This window comes from Poecilia formosa, unplaced genomic scaffold, assembly GCF_000485575.1.
Source record: "Poecilia formosa unplaced genomic scaffold, Poecilia_formosa-5.1.2 Scaffold372, whole genome shotgun sequence".
In the NCBI taxonomy this organism is placed as follows: Eukaryota; Metazoa; Chordata; class Actinopteri; order Cyprinodontiformes; family Poeciliidae; genus Poecilia; species Poecilia formosa.
In genome coordinates, this window is record NW_006800311.1 from 306420 (window position 1) to 321386 (window position 14967).

Genomic DNA, 14967 nt, shown 5'->3' on the forward strand with positions numbered 1-14967 from the left:
CATGCTGCCATAGAGCTACAATTGGAATTTACACACATAAAATCAAGCATCTACCTTCGCTGATGGTTGAGTGGGCAGTTAAAGGGTTAATTAAGTTTGTCATTGTTATCCCTTATAAAAAGGGGAGAAATACAAGAGAATAAATTATCAGACGAAACCAGTGCGCCTTTACTTGTTCTTGTATTATTTGTAAAGAGCGCACGAGTCCCCCTAGTGGACTCTTGACTATGGCGCCAATGCACTGCCCTTTCAGACAAAGGGCTATATTTCTTGCACACACCAAATCAAATGAAATTAGGATAATCAACAATTGGATCTAACATTAGAATGGTCAAATTAATATACCCTGCAACATCATCAATAATACTGATTGTTTAAAAAATGAAACAGAAGTAACTTTTATAAAATTAAACTGTGATCAGCAGTCTGCACCACATGTTCATCTGCACCTGGGTAACTGGTAGTAAACATCCCATTGTTTTTGTCATACCTAAATTAATTGATAGTCAAGTCAGAGATTAAAGAGGCAAAAAAAAAAAAAAAGCTGGAATCATAGATCTTAATTCAGTAACTTTGTTTGGTAGAACCTAACCTTCAAAGTCCATTTTTTCCTAATCTCTTACAGTGTTTTATAATATCTGGAGGCACACCTGCATTGTAGATTATCATTTCAAGGCAAACTCGTAAGTACAGTAAATAAAGTCAGCGATTTAATCATTCTTTTAACATTAATTGATTGAATGTGCTGTAAAATGTCCTACTTGTGACATGTTATGAGGAGAACATTTGAGTAATCCAAAAAGACTGGCTTTTTTTTTTTTTTTGTACCTATAACCTCACAGATGTAGTACACCCTTAGTAGTTTCGCTGCTTTAATTTGGGTCAAGGCGTTTTGGATTTCCTGTGAGGAAAAAAAAACCCTGGGCATATCTGGGACTATTTGAATAGCCTCAGAAATTTCAGAAGACAGATAGGATAGCTGTCTTCAGCATACTTGCACCAGGTTGGCTGTGAACTAAACAGATGGCTCTTTAACAAAATGAAAATGGAAGGAAAAATAAACATCCTTGCAACCTGACAGTAAACAAGGAGGGACTGCACCAAGTGGCGTTGCTGTCATCCATCGGGTCACATGGAAAGTGGAGGGTACAAAAACCCGAGAATACCGCTCTTTAAAGAGTCACCCGGTGAAACGATTTAGTGGAAGTGAGTAATAAAATCATCGATCATTTTCCTCCCAATCCAGAAGCATAGAAAGTGAAGTTGGACTTTTTCTATTCCTGGCAAAAAGGGAAATGAAAGAAGTCCATAAAGTGAGAGAACCGTATAAAACTGAGAAGAAGGCAGGAGAGCCATCAAACCTGAGGCTTGAAAATAAGGTAAGCAGACTTCAGGCTGTCTTGTAATAATAGTCTTGTGTAGAATAAAAAATGTAATTATGAATTACTGCTACATGCAAGAATTATGCGTAACGTATCGATCTGGATTTGTATTGTTTTAAGAAATATATAAAAAGTAAGAAACAGTCGCTGTGATTTCAGATAAAACTAAATTTCAGTTCATTGACTTCAACTCTTGTACTTCTAAATCTTGGCATCAGTTTTACGGAAGGTACATTGTATACTATGAATTTTTTTTGATTCGGTAATAGCTTTTTTTTTTTTATTCATGTTGTCTTTGTATGCTTTTTATTCTTCCTTTTTGTGATTCAGATGAAGCTGTTTGTTGTCAGCATCCTGTGTGCATTTCTTCTGGTCAGCAGCCAAAATCCAACAAATCACTGGACTCTCCAGCCAAACGGTATAGTTCATATTTAGAAAAATATATGAATTCTTTATTGTAAACACAATTTTCTAGAAATGCAATTATAAAACATAGCAATAACGGTTTTGACAACTGACTCTCTTGTCTCTTTAAAATCTATCATTGAGATAATTATTTATAGAGAGGACAGAGAGGATGTCGCAAGGCATGTGTGAAAACAGTTTGTAACTTAAATAAATGTAGTAATCATATTAGAGTTGTTTGTTTTTCTAACAGTTTATTAGCGTCTTATATTAGGGATTAGTGACTGTAGAGCAGCTGAATTTAGATTCTTATTTTAAATTTGAGACTTTGAAAGCAATGCAACAATTTCCAGTATGTTACATTGCCTGTGGGTGGAAAGTTCAAAAGGATAAAAAAAAACACATTAACCGTACTCCATTTGTCCTTTAGTTTGCTTTTAGTCTTAATCTCTCTTACCTTCAACTGCAGCTATTTCACAACATGCAGAAAATATTTATTTTTCTGACATTAACATGATCCTGAAAATAGATAACTTTAAGTGTGGCAGCACTTGCGTATGAGATCAGATTATATATATTTTTTTCTTTTTTAGTTTCTTACAACCTGGTTGATGATTTGGGGTGATCAAGCTCAAACCCCTTCAATTCCTTCCAAGTACGATTTTGTTTGTTTAAGTCTATCGCTCACGTCTTTCTTTTTCTGAATATATGTGGGATTGCCGCCTCGCAGTTCTGGTGCTGGAAGTTGATGGCAAGCCGGGACAACAGCCGATCAGTTGCCTGGAGATGCCAGAGAACGCTGTGACGAGCGACAACCACAACCAGGATATTATTTGGAAGAAGAATGGAGTAGAGGAGGCGCAGAGAGGAAACTGGTACCTGGTGCGGTTAGTGGAAAGCTTGGGAGGGGGCAACTACACGTGCCACGGCCCGGATGGAATGCTCCTAAATTACACCGAGGTCCTGATCCAGCAAAACGAAACCAAGAGACGGAGGATTCTTGTCAAAAACCAGCAACGTACTGTCGTGCTCAGTTCTATCCCTAAACCAGTGGTCTCAAATTGCATCCCTTGAGGGTCGGTGTCCTGCAACTTTTAGATGTGTCTCTTGTCCTACACACTTCAATTAAATGGCTAAACTACCTCACTAGTAAGGCAGTCAAGTCCTTTAGAGCTCTAACAAGCTAATATTGAAGTAGAGAGACAAAAGTTGGAGGACGCTGACCCTTGAAGACTGGAGTTTGAGACCACTGCCCTAAACCATCTCCTGTCATCTTTTTTTGTTTCATTAGAGGATTATTTGAAGTGTTCCACTCAGAACTACAATGGGGAGTTTCATTGTTCTTGGACATGGGACAGCAAACGTGTTGGCAAAGCTGCATTTATCAAAGCTCAACGGTAAGCTCTCGTCACTGCAGGTGTGGTTCTGTCTTTGGCTCTCGGATTTGACACTCTGCCTACCGTGGGACAGTGACATCTTCTATTCAATAGCTGTTCTTGATGTTCTCTGCGTCGTCTGAACAAACTCACTTGCCCATTTCAGCATGTCCGATGGCCAGAACAGCCACTGCTCTGTGGAGCCCAGTCGCCACCAGTGGATGTGCTCATCAGCTCAGAGCAACTTCAGCTGCTCTGTGGACGACAGCGGCTCCGGTATTTCCTGCCTGGACTGGCAGCACTGCCCGTACGCCGAGGAGAGACGGCAGGTCCAGGTCATTGTCTTTGTCAGGACCAATCAGTTTCTGCTGGAGAGCTACTCTAAGCAGTTTTACTTGTCGGAAATAGGTGAGACGTTTTGTCATTTTGCCTTGCTTATGGATGCGATTTCTAATCTCTATGGTTTGTTTTCTTGCGTGCTCTGAATTCATATTGTCTTTGTTTGTGCGTCTGCCCCTGCGTCAGTGAAACCAGACAAGGTGAGGATTAGCAAGGTCAACAAAACCTTGGTAGAGTGGAGTTACCCGAGCTCGTGGAACACGCCGTACTCCTACTTCCCTCTGACGTTCCAGATCTCACAGTCCAGCCGACAGTGCAGAAAGTGTGAAAACCCATGCACAGAGCTGAAGCATTCGAAGGTAGAAATAATTCCTACAATGGATGAGTTAAAGCCGAGTAAAAAAATAAATAAATAAAATAATGGATCAAATGATAAGAGAAACAATACATAGCATCTATTATTTTGTGTGCATTTTCTAGGCCTCCATATTGTCTTCCTCTGACGTCTGCCAGTTTAAAGTGAAGCAAAAGATTAAGGTCGTGTGTGTCCGAGCGAAAGATGCTCTCTGTGACTCAGAGTGGAGCGAATGGACCCACGTCAGGTTAGTGCCTCTCAGTGGTGACTTATGAGAGTGTCATATTCATCCCCCTCCCCACCTCCTGTGAAACTGAGACATTCTGACATCACCGTTTCTCCACATGTCACACTATTTCTCTTCCTCCCAGTAAAACTGTGCACATCTTCATATTAGCTGTAGTTCTCTGCAAAAACTGCTGCGGGTTGGCTTACTTCCGCTTTTTGTACCTGGGTACCTGCCAACACGTGTCCCTTTGTGGTTTTCACCCTGTTGTTTTTAGTTTCTGCAGAAACTTTGCTGCGCTGAGGTCGAGTGAGTAATTCATTGCGTCTCTCTGTTACAGATTGAAAAGGGACGAGGGAAACAGAAAGAGGAAAGGGCAGCAATGAGCGACACGACTTGAGGAAAGAGGATCCTAGTGGACATCTCACAGTGCTCGTCCCGCTTTTAACTTATTAGATAGTGCATTGTTTGTGAGCTATAAGTTATTAACATATGATTTAATAAAACAAGTTGGCAAAGTTGCTGGATTTTCTTCCAATTGCATGACTTCACTTCTTTATATGTGTTGTATTTCTTTCGATGTTGCAGTTGTTATAATCCAGCTTCCAGGCATAACTATTTTATTTAACTGAATTTTATTTTTTGTTTTTTTTTATTGCACAATTCTTACATTTTAGAGGCAGCTAGACCGTTTTCTGTTTGGACAATTGGTGCACGTGACGTCAGCTGCTCTGGGTTTTACACCTTTTCACAAACCAAATAAGTCACAGCCACTTTTTTTAATTTTTTTTTATTGAAACTCCACTCCCTTTTTTATGACAAACTAAAAGGAAAAAAAAACAAAAAAAAACAATCAGTGCCCTTTGAACTGTATTTGTTGAACATTTACCAGCATCAGGTATCTCCAGCTTCATATATCACTTTCTACAAATGGCACCACATCACGTTTATGAGAAATGCCGTTTGTTCTGCCGGTTCTGTCATAAAAAAAAAAAAAAAAAAAAAAAGCAAATAGGGCACTGACATAACAGAGCAGACATCACACTCCCTCCATCAATAGTAACGTAATATGAAAACTGAGCTCAGACGTGGCTCCTCAAATATCCCGTGAGAGGAAGCTCTCACACTATAACACAATAGTAGCTTTGATGATCTAACTGCGGCACTTTGGCCTTTAAAGAAATGAAAGCAACTCGTGGATCCAAAACGTTTCAGCGTCCCGTCGCTGCCGACAACATTTTCAGTAACACCCTTTGTGTGACCTCAAATCTCTGATTCGTTTTTGATGCTTTTATCAGAGGTCACCAGTGACGTGACTGTTTAGGCCAGAGTCCATCGAATCGGTGCATTGTTAACCAAGTGTGGGAGCTGTTACCAAGGCAACCTAGTTATCCCGACTCTTTGCAGACGTCAGTCACGAGTGACTTTTCCCTTAGCAAACAGAGTTTTGTCAAGATACATTAGCGGATGTCAGGTTTCTTTTTTTTTCCCCTAAAATTCCACGATACATCTAGAAGTCTCTGTGCATATTTAAATTATTTTCTGTTTATTCAGTATGAGTGTACGTAGCGGCGTATATATGGTGGTATTCCAGGTCCGCCTGCCCTCGTCGTTTGTGCCCCTGGCAAGATGCTTCACCCACCTGGCCTGGCGGTGTTGTTCACATGTAGATGGAGCTAAATGCAGGGAGGCCCTGGAAAAACAAGAAAAAGACAAAGATATAGACAAACACAAGAAAAAAAAAGTCCAAACCAAAATCCAAGAGAGAGTATTTGTGGGAGGACTTGAAGTTGCAGTATAGAGACATGATCCATCTAATTTAACGGAGCTTGAATTATTTTGTCAAGAAGAACCAACGTTTCAGACTGTAGATGCGCTCGCTGGTGAAGACCGTGTGTGTTGTTGTTTTTTTTAAAGATGTTTTTCGGCTCTCATGGCATTTAGTTTTTAACAGCTGCAGCAAAAAGTAGCTCTACAAAGTACTGACCCAAGACAGCTGCGTAAAAGTGCCTCAATTTTCTGATTTTATCTCGGTGTCGTTTCTGTCACATAACATCCCGATAAAACACATGGAAGTGCTTGACCTGGGTTGGTCTTCATGATGCTTAAAGTAAACCACCGACCAGCCGGACAAGGAGATGCTGAAGAGTCACAGCAGGAGAAGGAAGCTGGAACTGCTGGAGGACGTCTGAGACGTCACTGGTCTTCAGGCTGGAGTTGAGATTTTATTGTTAGTGGAAGATTTAAAGAAATTTCCTCTGCTTGCTGTAATCCTGGATATGTTGTCCAAACAGACCATCTCCACACACTTTAACTGACAGATCAGGGTGTGTTTTTTATTTATTTATTTATATTGTTCTCATTCTGAGTTTCCCACGTATTATCATTTCAGTTCTTCAAACATAAGGAAAAATCTACATTTATTCATGGCAGCAACATTTCCTTTCCACATTTCTAGTTTTCCAACTACATATATACACATTGATAATACATAGTTTAAACCTTAGTTACAGAAATCATTACGATAGCTCTTATTTTCTCTTACAAAACAGAAAATTGCTTCAATTTGAATCTTTCATTTTACACACATCATAAGTTTGAAGAAGTGGAGCTAATTTGTGATTTTTAAGCCTCCTTCCTAAGTACAAGGGGACTTTTTGTTATGGATGAACACAGAAGGACATCACACCAATACGTGCGTGTTTGTTGTTCTGGAATCAAATCACATCTAGACGATGAGAAATTCCTAATCAGGCAGTCACATTGATTGCGACCTGCACCGACTTTCCGCCTCACATGGAAGGAAAGCCCAAACAGACAACCTCACACCTGCAATGCTCTTTTTTTTTCTTTTTTTTTTGAATGACTCTGTGGGTCAGGAGGTTGTGGTGAACGCACTCCTCACTTCCCCATCTATAAACAGAAAGGCCTTGTGATCTAAACCCTTCGAGGCCAGATGACAAGAAGAGGAGCTAATTCTGACCCCTCTTGGCCTTTTCACTCTTAACGGCTCACCCTTGACATATTATTTGGGAAATATCCCTGCCTTTATTTCTCCAGTTTTCTTGTAACTATGCAGTAAGTTAAAAATAAATATATATATAATATATATGTAGAAACATCTTGTTCAAAATGGAGTTGTTGCTGAAGTCGGGCAATATACTTTTGAAAGCGCTCCCCAAATAATTGGATTTTTGTCTCAGTTATTTTTCTAAATTTAAAGCTAAAAACAGGATCATGTTAAGATGTCTGTTCATATTCAGGAAAATTTGGCAGATGTATGTGTTATTTTCTCAAAACAGTCACTGAAAATGTTGCTTAAATTGTATTTAATCGCACGGCAAAAACACTGTGAATGGTTTTTATTCCACAACGTAACAACAAAAGTCACGTGATTTCTCTGACGGCTGTCGCCGTCTGACGTCGCTTAAGTGATAAACATCAAACGGAGCTGTGAAAATGTACATACAGCACTTTTGGGGAGAAAAAAAAGTCCATGATGTTTTTTTGTTTGTTTGTTTGTTTGTTTTTAAAGAGACAAAATGTGAAAAGTTCCAGGCGTAAAGAGACAGAGAGACAGCTGCATGGATAAAAACCTGATTAATCTCTTTAATTAAAAGGTTTAGTGTTTAGTGCAGCATGGAGAAGATTTCACCCAAACTAAAAATATTAAACTGATTTTTTTTTTCTTTTTCTCTTGCTATTTAAACAGAATATATATATTTTTTTGTGTGGTTTTTGACATGAAACGGCTTAATTGTGGCTCAGTAATATTGTGTTGAATATAAATAAGTCAGTAGTACACCAAAAAAGATGGTTAGACTGTCTCAAAAACATTTGTATGATGTTCAGGCTCAAGCTTGATGTAACTGATGTTACAAAACATGTTACAAAATGTTACATGTTACATCTATGTTACGTGTTACAAAACAGGCTTTTACGAACAGGAATTCATGCTTCGTTTTAAATATAGAGAAGATGAGGTCAGGGTGAGCGCCAAGTTTCACAAACGGTGCCCTTTCAATCCCTTTGACAGAAACTAGTGTTTTAGTCACTATGAAAACTAATTCACGATGAACAGCCCTTCTGTCCCTGCGATCAAGAAAAGCCAAGCGTTTACGCTCAGGCACAGAAAGCCGACTCAAAAAGAAGACGGGGATTCATTCGTAGCGCAAATAACAAAATCAAGTCAGCTCGAAATTTTCTGGTAAATTCCTTTGATACTCAAAGTCGGGCCTCTTCCTTATAATTGAACATTTCTGAATTTTTAAATTGATCCACAATATATATACTTTGTCTTACAAAATCCTTAAAAAACAAAACAACAACAAGAAAAAAAAAAAACACATAATGTTTTATGTTTTTCTGACATAGCTTGAAGAACCACTGATTCCATTTCAGATTTAGAAACAGAATTATTCCAGAAAATCCTGACTAGTGCCTTCATGTCTTTGGCAAACTTTATGCTGGCTTTGGTGTTTTTCAGAGAGCCAAGGTTTCTCTCCCATCAAAGTTAAACGTCTGCACTTTCACATCGACACAACCGCCTGTTATAGGACCTGAGATAACATTTTAGGGTTTTTAGCTTACTGTGTTTTGCTTTCAATGTCTGCATAGGAAGCCAGACATTGGGATCTTCTCTGTTTTGAAAATCCTGCAGTTTTGCACTCCCCCCCCCCCCATATGTCTGAATGTCTGATTTTAATTTTTTAATTATTTTGGATCTATTTAAATCTAGTAAAAAGCTACTGCAGTCTTCTTTCTGAAGACCTTAGACAGCTCTTTTTTCAATCTTATCATGATGTTCGCTCTCAATTTAACAGTCAGCAGCACACCAGACTAAATCTCTAACGTTTAATTAAGGCAAACCTAAATCAAAATGTTGTTTTCGTCATGTGTACCTGATGTGTTAAGCCTAACGTGTAATTTTAACCAGATTAAAGGGAAAGATATGTGCATTTGTCCTAATTTCTTCACCTGTTATTTCATCAGATTAGGCTGATGTTGATTAAAGTGTTTTTTTTTTTGTTTTTTTTGTTTTTTTGGTCAAGTGGTTGATTCATATGTGTAAAGTTCTGCCTTTAGCTTTGTAGTGTTTTATTTTCTGGGTTACAGGCTGAGTTCTGGAGCATCAGCACCTTGAAACTGATGTTTGTGAGCAAACAGCCTAGCTTGTTGCCAACAGGACCAGTTCTCTTTTCATTCTGTAATAAACCCACATGAACCCAAACTGACCTTATGAGCTGGTCATAACAGCTGCTTGGCCCAGAAGTCTCACTCTGCGCAGGTGGGCGTTATCTGCACGTCTTTAATCGATTATGCTTTTTTTTTTTTTTTTTAAAGTTAATAAAGCGAGTTGTTGTAATGCCTTTTTCGCCCACGAGGTGGCAGCATCGCATCGGTTACGGGTGAGTTAGCGCGCTTGACCTGAAGAAAAGGTTTCAGCGTTGCAAACTTCACTTTGCCTCGGTGAGTTCTGCTTGTAAAGTCACTCGTTTTCCCCCCCTTGCAATATTTCTTACATTTGTCGTAGATATTTAGGTTCTGTTGAAGCCCTGATTTCTTTCTGCAGTCCTGCAGATTTGTGAATTTTCCACACATCATTTCTGCCTAATGTAGTTAAACATAAAAACTTAATATAGTCCACGCATTTTGTGTAACCACTTAGGGAGCATATTGTTCGACATAAGGTCTACGCTTGACTGTTTTTTTTTTTTTTTCCTTAATCAATTATTATGTTTCGAGGTTTCAGTTCGGTCAGAGCGTAATATCAACCAAGCCACTTGATTTACGACATCATCTGGCTGTACAGAAGGAGAAGGGGGGGCTGAAGCTCGCAAGCCTTTTCTCATAAATTGCTGTAAACACGTTCAGGTTTTAACGCTTTTTAAAAGCCCCCAACACGCGTCGCCGTGTTCCCTTTACGCACAGGCGGGTCAGCACATGGTTAAAATGGTGCGCACATATCTGCATGGAGCTAATGATCAGATCTATATTCTGCAAGGCTCGTGTGTGGCTGCCGTGCAGTTAGCGAATCGCTGCATTAACATGGCTGAAACATCGGGCCTGGCTTTTGACATCTCCGCTTTTGGACACCGAGACGGTGGTGTTTGGACTAACGGTGTCTGTGTCTGTGTGCGTGTGTGTTTGTGTTGATGCTCCGGGATCTAAATATAAAGCCACCCCAGAGGCCCGCAGTGTCCATGTCGACCCAGGCGGACAGATCCTGGCGAAGGCCGGGGCCGCAATCAAACAAATGTGCTGAAGGATGGCTCTGGACTTGTGTAGCGTGTGTGTGCGTCGGAAAGTGTGTGTGTGTGTGTGTGTGTGTGTGTGTGTGTGTGTGTGTGTGTGTGTGTGTGTGCCCGCGCGCGCGTGTGAATGTGCGAGAGAGAGACATTTTATCCCCCGTTGCTTTTATTTATCACTATTTATTGTATCGTGTAATGGTAGGGTGCTCACATTTCTCCTCCCGCAGCAGGAGACATAAATAAACAGCTCCAGACTAGACAATGATGGGGTGATTGCTGGGGTTTGGTGTCTAACCTTGACCGTTTATGGCATTTATTGGTCAGACTCCGCAGAGCGTAGAGGCGGTATAGTCTGGAGAGAGGCGCAATATCGCCGCATCACTTGAGTTGCAAACACATAATTTTAAAGCGAACCCCACCGAAAAATTGATTTTTATTTCATTTGAACTTTTTCTTAGTCTGTCATCACAAAGCTTGAATGATGTCAGTAGTCTGTCTTTAGATTTTCATCTGATACAGTAGAAACTAATCTTACTGTTTTCATCTTTTAACATTTAGCTGAATTTAGCTGATGCATGACCTCCAGAATATTTCATTTGATGATTTAAAAGTGACTTTAATGCACTAATAAAGCAAACTGTCTGCGTTTTTATATTGATGGATTTTATTCTGACTTTTTGTGTAGAAAATTCATGAGTTTAGCAACTAAAATAAATTCCAACCTAACCACTAAAATGATCAAAATGGTTAAAGCCTTAAACTATATATATAATGGTATTGCCACGTTATGAAGAAACAAAGCTGGTTAATGAAATTTCAAAGATTTTAATCAACATTTATGTTAATCATTTACTCATTACCCCAACTAATTAAATTGAAATAACTGTCTGAGGGTTAAGAAGCCCAACTTTCTTCTTAACCATGTAGAAGAGAAGCACATACTTTAGTGCTGTGCTGAAGTACAGCACTTTAGCATTTTTGCTGTACTGGTTAAGTGATACAACCAGTGAAAGACCTACACCTGTTCTAAAAGGTTAGTATTTCAACATTTTTCACATTTGTGTTTTGCCTACAAGCAACAGCTGCTTTGGGGTTAAAATGTTGATCTTGCGAGCTACTTTGGATCTAGCATACTGTGTTGCTAAACTAGCTAATGCTACCGAACGAGTATTAAACTTTTTACATAAAAAATAAAATAAAACATGTATTGTTATATGTGAATGTATTGCTGACATCTACATCTAGAATATTCCATTGTTTTATCTACTGTCTGAGATTTTAGAAGTTCAGCTTTACGTTAGCATTAGCATTGTTGCTAAACTAGCTAAAGCTGGTTAAAAACTTGACAGTGACAGTCAGTTTATGAACCATAAGGGCTTTTATTAGTTCTTAATGTTCATTAGGTTGACATTCATTCATTATAACACTCATATAAAACATATCAGCCTCAATGGACACAACATAAAAAAACGGTAGACCACATTGTATAAAGTTCTAATCAAAATATTTGTGCAGGATGTACCACAACAAAGAGTTTTAACCATTATTAAGGACTACATTTTCAAGCAAAAATCCTTAATTAAAATTGAAATATTACAAAAAAAAAATAAATTTGTTTTAGTCCAACAGCGAGAAATGATGACAAGGAGAACAGCCTCTCTGCGCTCTGCTTTTAGCTGTGCAAAAAAAAAAAAAACAGCAAAACGATGTCAACCACTGTACAGTTTTACGCTTCTATGAACATGCAAATTTTGTTAATCTTTTGTTTTTTTCAGCACTTTTTTTTTAACACGGCCTAGCGCAGTTTAGCATGTAATCCTCATATTTATTCTGGATTTATAGCATACACTCCCTCAAGAATTGAAGTGCATCTAGTAAGATCTAATTTCAAACCAACCGACTGAGAAAGAGAGAGAGAAAACTAAACTGTGCGCAGCGGTTGGCACGATGGAAACTTTCTTAAGCTCCTAATCTGCCAGAGTTGAGAACTTGGACTGCTCAGCACAGCTAATTGAAGCTCTAGTAGCAAAAATCAACATTGAATTTGAAGAAATGTTTCTGTTTTATTTTTTCAAAGAACATGCGTGCATAATGTCAGCTTCTCATCCTGCACTGACATCCCCCACTTAAACGCAATTGAATCTGGGCGCAAGTCTCTCGTCAACGCATGCGCCTCCCTCTAGAAAACAACGAGAGAAGAAAAAAAATAGTATTTTTTTTTTATACTCAGTTAAACATCTGTTCAATTATTATTATTATTATTTTTCTTGTCTATCCCTATGTGAGCTGAAGTGAAATCGCGGCAGGCAAAATATGTTCCAACAAGTTCCCCGGGTCTTCTCCTTACTTCAGACTCAGCGTGAGAACTGCTTAAATTGATGTCCTCCCCGTGAGTCGGTGTTTGATTTTTTTTTGTCGTGAACAGCTATATTAATTGCAAAGCGAGGAGGTGCACTCAAAAAAAAAACAAAACAAAAAAAAACACTGCATGCATGCGCACCCACCGAGACGCACGCACTCGCGGCGGGGCGTGCGCGGGACGGCTTCGAGACTTAAGTGGCCGGGGCGGGACGTTGCGCCGGAGCGAGGCGGGGACAGGGCCGCGCTCCCGGTCGGGTTGGTGGACATGCTGATTGCCCGTGTCATTAACGGAGCTCGGGAGGGAGAGAGGCGTTCCCAGAGACCACGCCTCCTTCGCCTTACTATAGTTTCTCCTGTTTGGCATCCCAGAGATGGTCCGAAGTGATTCCTCAGGGGAAGCGAAAAGAGCGCAAATCACCCGAGCCGGAGCGGGCGCAGCCGAGCGGCGGATATACCCAGGACCGCCTTCTTAATTGCGCTAATCTTCCGTTTTATCCATCTGAGCCGGAAGGAGGACTTTTGCTTTGAAAGCGACGGAGCAAAGAGAGAAACCTGTTTCATCTTTCATCTTTGGCCCTGTTTGTTGCAAAAACTGACATTTTTATTTTATTTTTTTTGCTTGTTTATTTTTTGTTTTGCTTTTGTTTTTATCAGCTGTACCTTGATCCGAGGAGGAAAGGCGGGGGGGGGACTGTCGCCGACTCAGCGCGCACTCTCATCCTGCGCTTCCCCCTTTCATCGCTCTCACGTCGCTCCTCTTCACAGCTGCTGCCTCCCATTCTTCCTCAACATGAGGAGCAGCTAACCCTGGATGCTGACAGCTCCCCTTTTTCTTCCCCACATGTCGCATCTTTTGTTTACTTTGAGTGGAACGCGCGCGTCTAAACACCGAGTGGAGTAGACCCACGCCACTTTGCTCCTGTGACAGCGCTATCAAAGGGAGACGCCGAGAGGCGAGGAGGGGAGGCAGAGAAGAGAGGGAAAAGGAGGATAGAGACAGAGGCGAGAGAGAGAGGACGAGAGAGAGAGAGGGGGAGAGAGAGAGTGAAGGTGCGTTTTGATGTTTGGCATCCACGAGAGCATCCAGAGGAGTGGGAGTAGTATGAAAGAGGAGCCCATGGTGGCCGGGATGAACGCGGTTCGGACATGGATGCAGGGCGCCGGAGTGCTGGACGCCAACACAGCCGCCCAGAGGTGAGCCCGAAGCGGACGAGGCGCTGCGCCGCGTTCCGCCGCTCTGGCACCACAGCGGGTGGAGAGAAAAGCGCGTTGTGATGTGCGGCGTTTAAAGACGGAGCGGCGGATTCACTTTGGGGGCAGAACGCGTCCCCAGAGGACGCAGTGGTGGGATAACCTCAGGTCCCGCTGGCATCTCAAGTTTTTTGTTTATTTATTTATTTTTCACCTCGGATTCAACTTGTTTCAGACGCGTTTCAGAACTGTTTGACAGACTTTCCAGCATGACGCGTTTAAATGCGGCTTTGGCCCCAAAGTTTTTAGTGTGCAAAAGAAAGAAGAAAAAAAAGTCAGCTCTGAGTTTGGGCTTGGACCTCTCAGTTCGCAGTGATTTATTCTTCTTCTTCTTATTATTATTATTATTTTTTTTTTTTTGCGTTGAGATGAAGCAGCTTTCCTCGCGGGTTTTTAAAGTTTGCATGCATTGCGAGAATGCTATATTTTTGTTTGCTTTTAATCAAAATCTCGAAGTTTCTGGTGCGTATTTACAGCAGGCCTACATCTGTCTTGTCCAAATTATGACAGTCATAATTTAACATCGGTATATTTAACTTTTTTTTTTTTTGCTTTTTTGCTTGGATTCACATGTAACATCTCAATTTATTTGTTCGATTTTAATGAACTAATTAAATGAAATTGTGCACGTGTCACCTAACAATTTTAAGTTTGGATATAGATGGGGAATAAGCAACTGAATCAGTTAGCGTGTTAATTTGTATTTATTTATTTATTTATTTATTTTTTTGGTACTTTTATTAGATGCATTTCTTTTCACTGCCGTCCGTGTAGCCTTATTTTATTTTATTTTATTGCTGATTTTGCCTGTGTCCGCAGCGGAGTGGGTCTCGCTCGGGCGCACTTCGAGAAGCAGCCGCCCTCCAACCTCCGCAAGTCCAACTTCTTCCACTTCGTCCTGGCTTTGTACGACAGACAGGGTCAGCCGGTGGAAATAGAACGGACCACATTTGTCGACTTTGTGGAGAAAGAAAAGGTGAGTTTAGATTTTTTTTTAAATTAAAATGTTAATTATTAATTA

The 14967-nt window shown here is 40.3% G+C and overlaps 2 protein-coding genes and 1 long non-coding RNA gene across 4 annotated transcripts in view; 2 read left to right on the top strand and 1 right to left on the bottom strand.

Annotated features, from left to right (window-relative positions):
* The first annotated feature begins 1015 nt into the window (after positions 1–1015).
* On the top strand, positions 1016–4621 carry il12ba (interleukin 12Ba). Of its 2 annotated transcripts, XM_016662415.1 has the most exons (9): positions 1016–1206; positions 1292–1379; positions 1713–1800; positions 2518–2805; positions 3079–3184; positions 3330–3571; positions 3689–3861; positions 3983–4104; positions 4424–4621. In XM_016662415.1, exons 2-9 carry the CDS (start codon positions 1296–1298, stop codon positions 4467–4469), a joined length of 1149 nt encoding a protein of 382 aa, XP_016517901.1. In that variant the 5' UTR covers positions 1016–1206; positions 1292–1295; the 3' UTR covers positions 4470–4621. The 2 variants fall into 2 exon arrangements, with proteins under 2 accessions (XP_016517901.1, XP_016517902.1); XM_016662416.1 differs by lacking the exon at positions 1016–1206 and having other exon boundaries at positions 1284–1379.
* Positions 4622–5547: 926 nt separating this feature from the next.
* LOC107833361 (uncharacterized) lies at positions 5548–13441 on the bottom strand. Its single transcript, XR_001659101.1, has 2 exons — positions 13356–13441; positions 5548–5776 (listed from the first exon to the last, which is right to left on the bottom strand). It is a non-coding gene; the product is annotated as an uncharacterized LOC107833361 (long non-coding RNA).
* The window catches only part of ebf1a (EBF transcription factor 1a), an 84966-nt gene continuing 82819 nt past the window's right edge, over positions 12821–14967 (top strand). The window contains exons 1-2 of the mRNA XM_007575208.2: positions 12821–13889; positions 14766–14922. Of these exons, the coding sequence (XP_007575270.1) occupies positions 13756–13889; positions 14766–14922 (291 nt within the window). The 5' untranslated portion in view covers positions 12821–13755. The remainder of the gene's footprint in view (positions 13890–14765; positions 14923–14967) is intronic.

Excerpts from the sequence above, each read along its gene's own strand:
- il12ba (XM_016662415.1), top strand. The coding sequence starts at position 1,296 with ATGAAAGAAGTCCATAAAGTGAGAGAACCGTATAAAACTGAGAAGAAG. Across the intron at positions 1,801-2,517 it reads CTGGACTCTCCAGCCAAACG|TTCTGGTGCTGGAAGTTGAT; the intron begins GTATAGTTCATA and ends GCCGCCTCGCAG. Across the intron at positions 3,185-3,329 it reads GCATTTATCAAAGCTCAACG|CATGTCCGATGGCCAGAACA; the intron begins GTAAGCTCTCGT and ends TGCCCATTTCAG.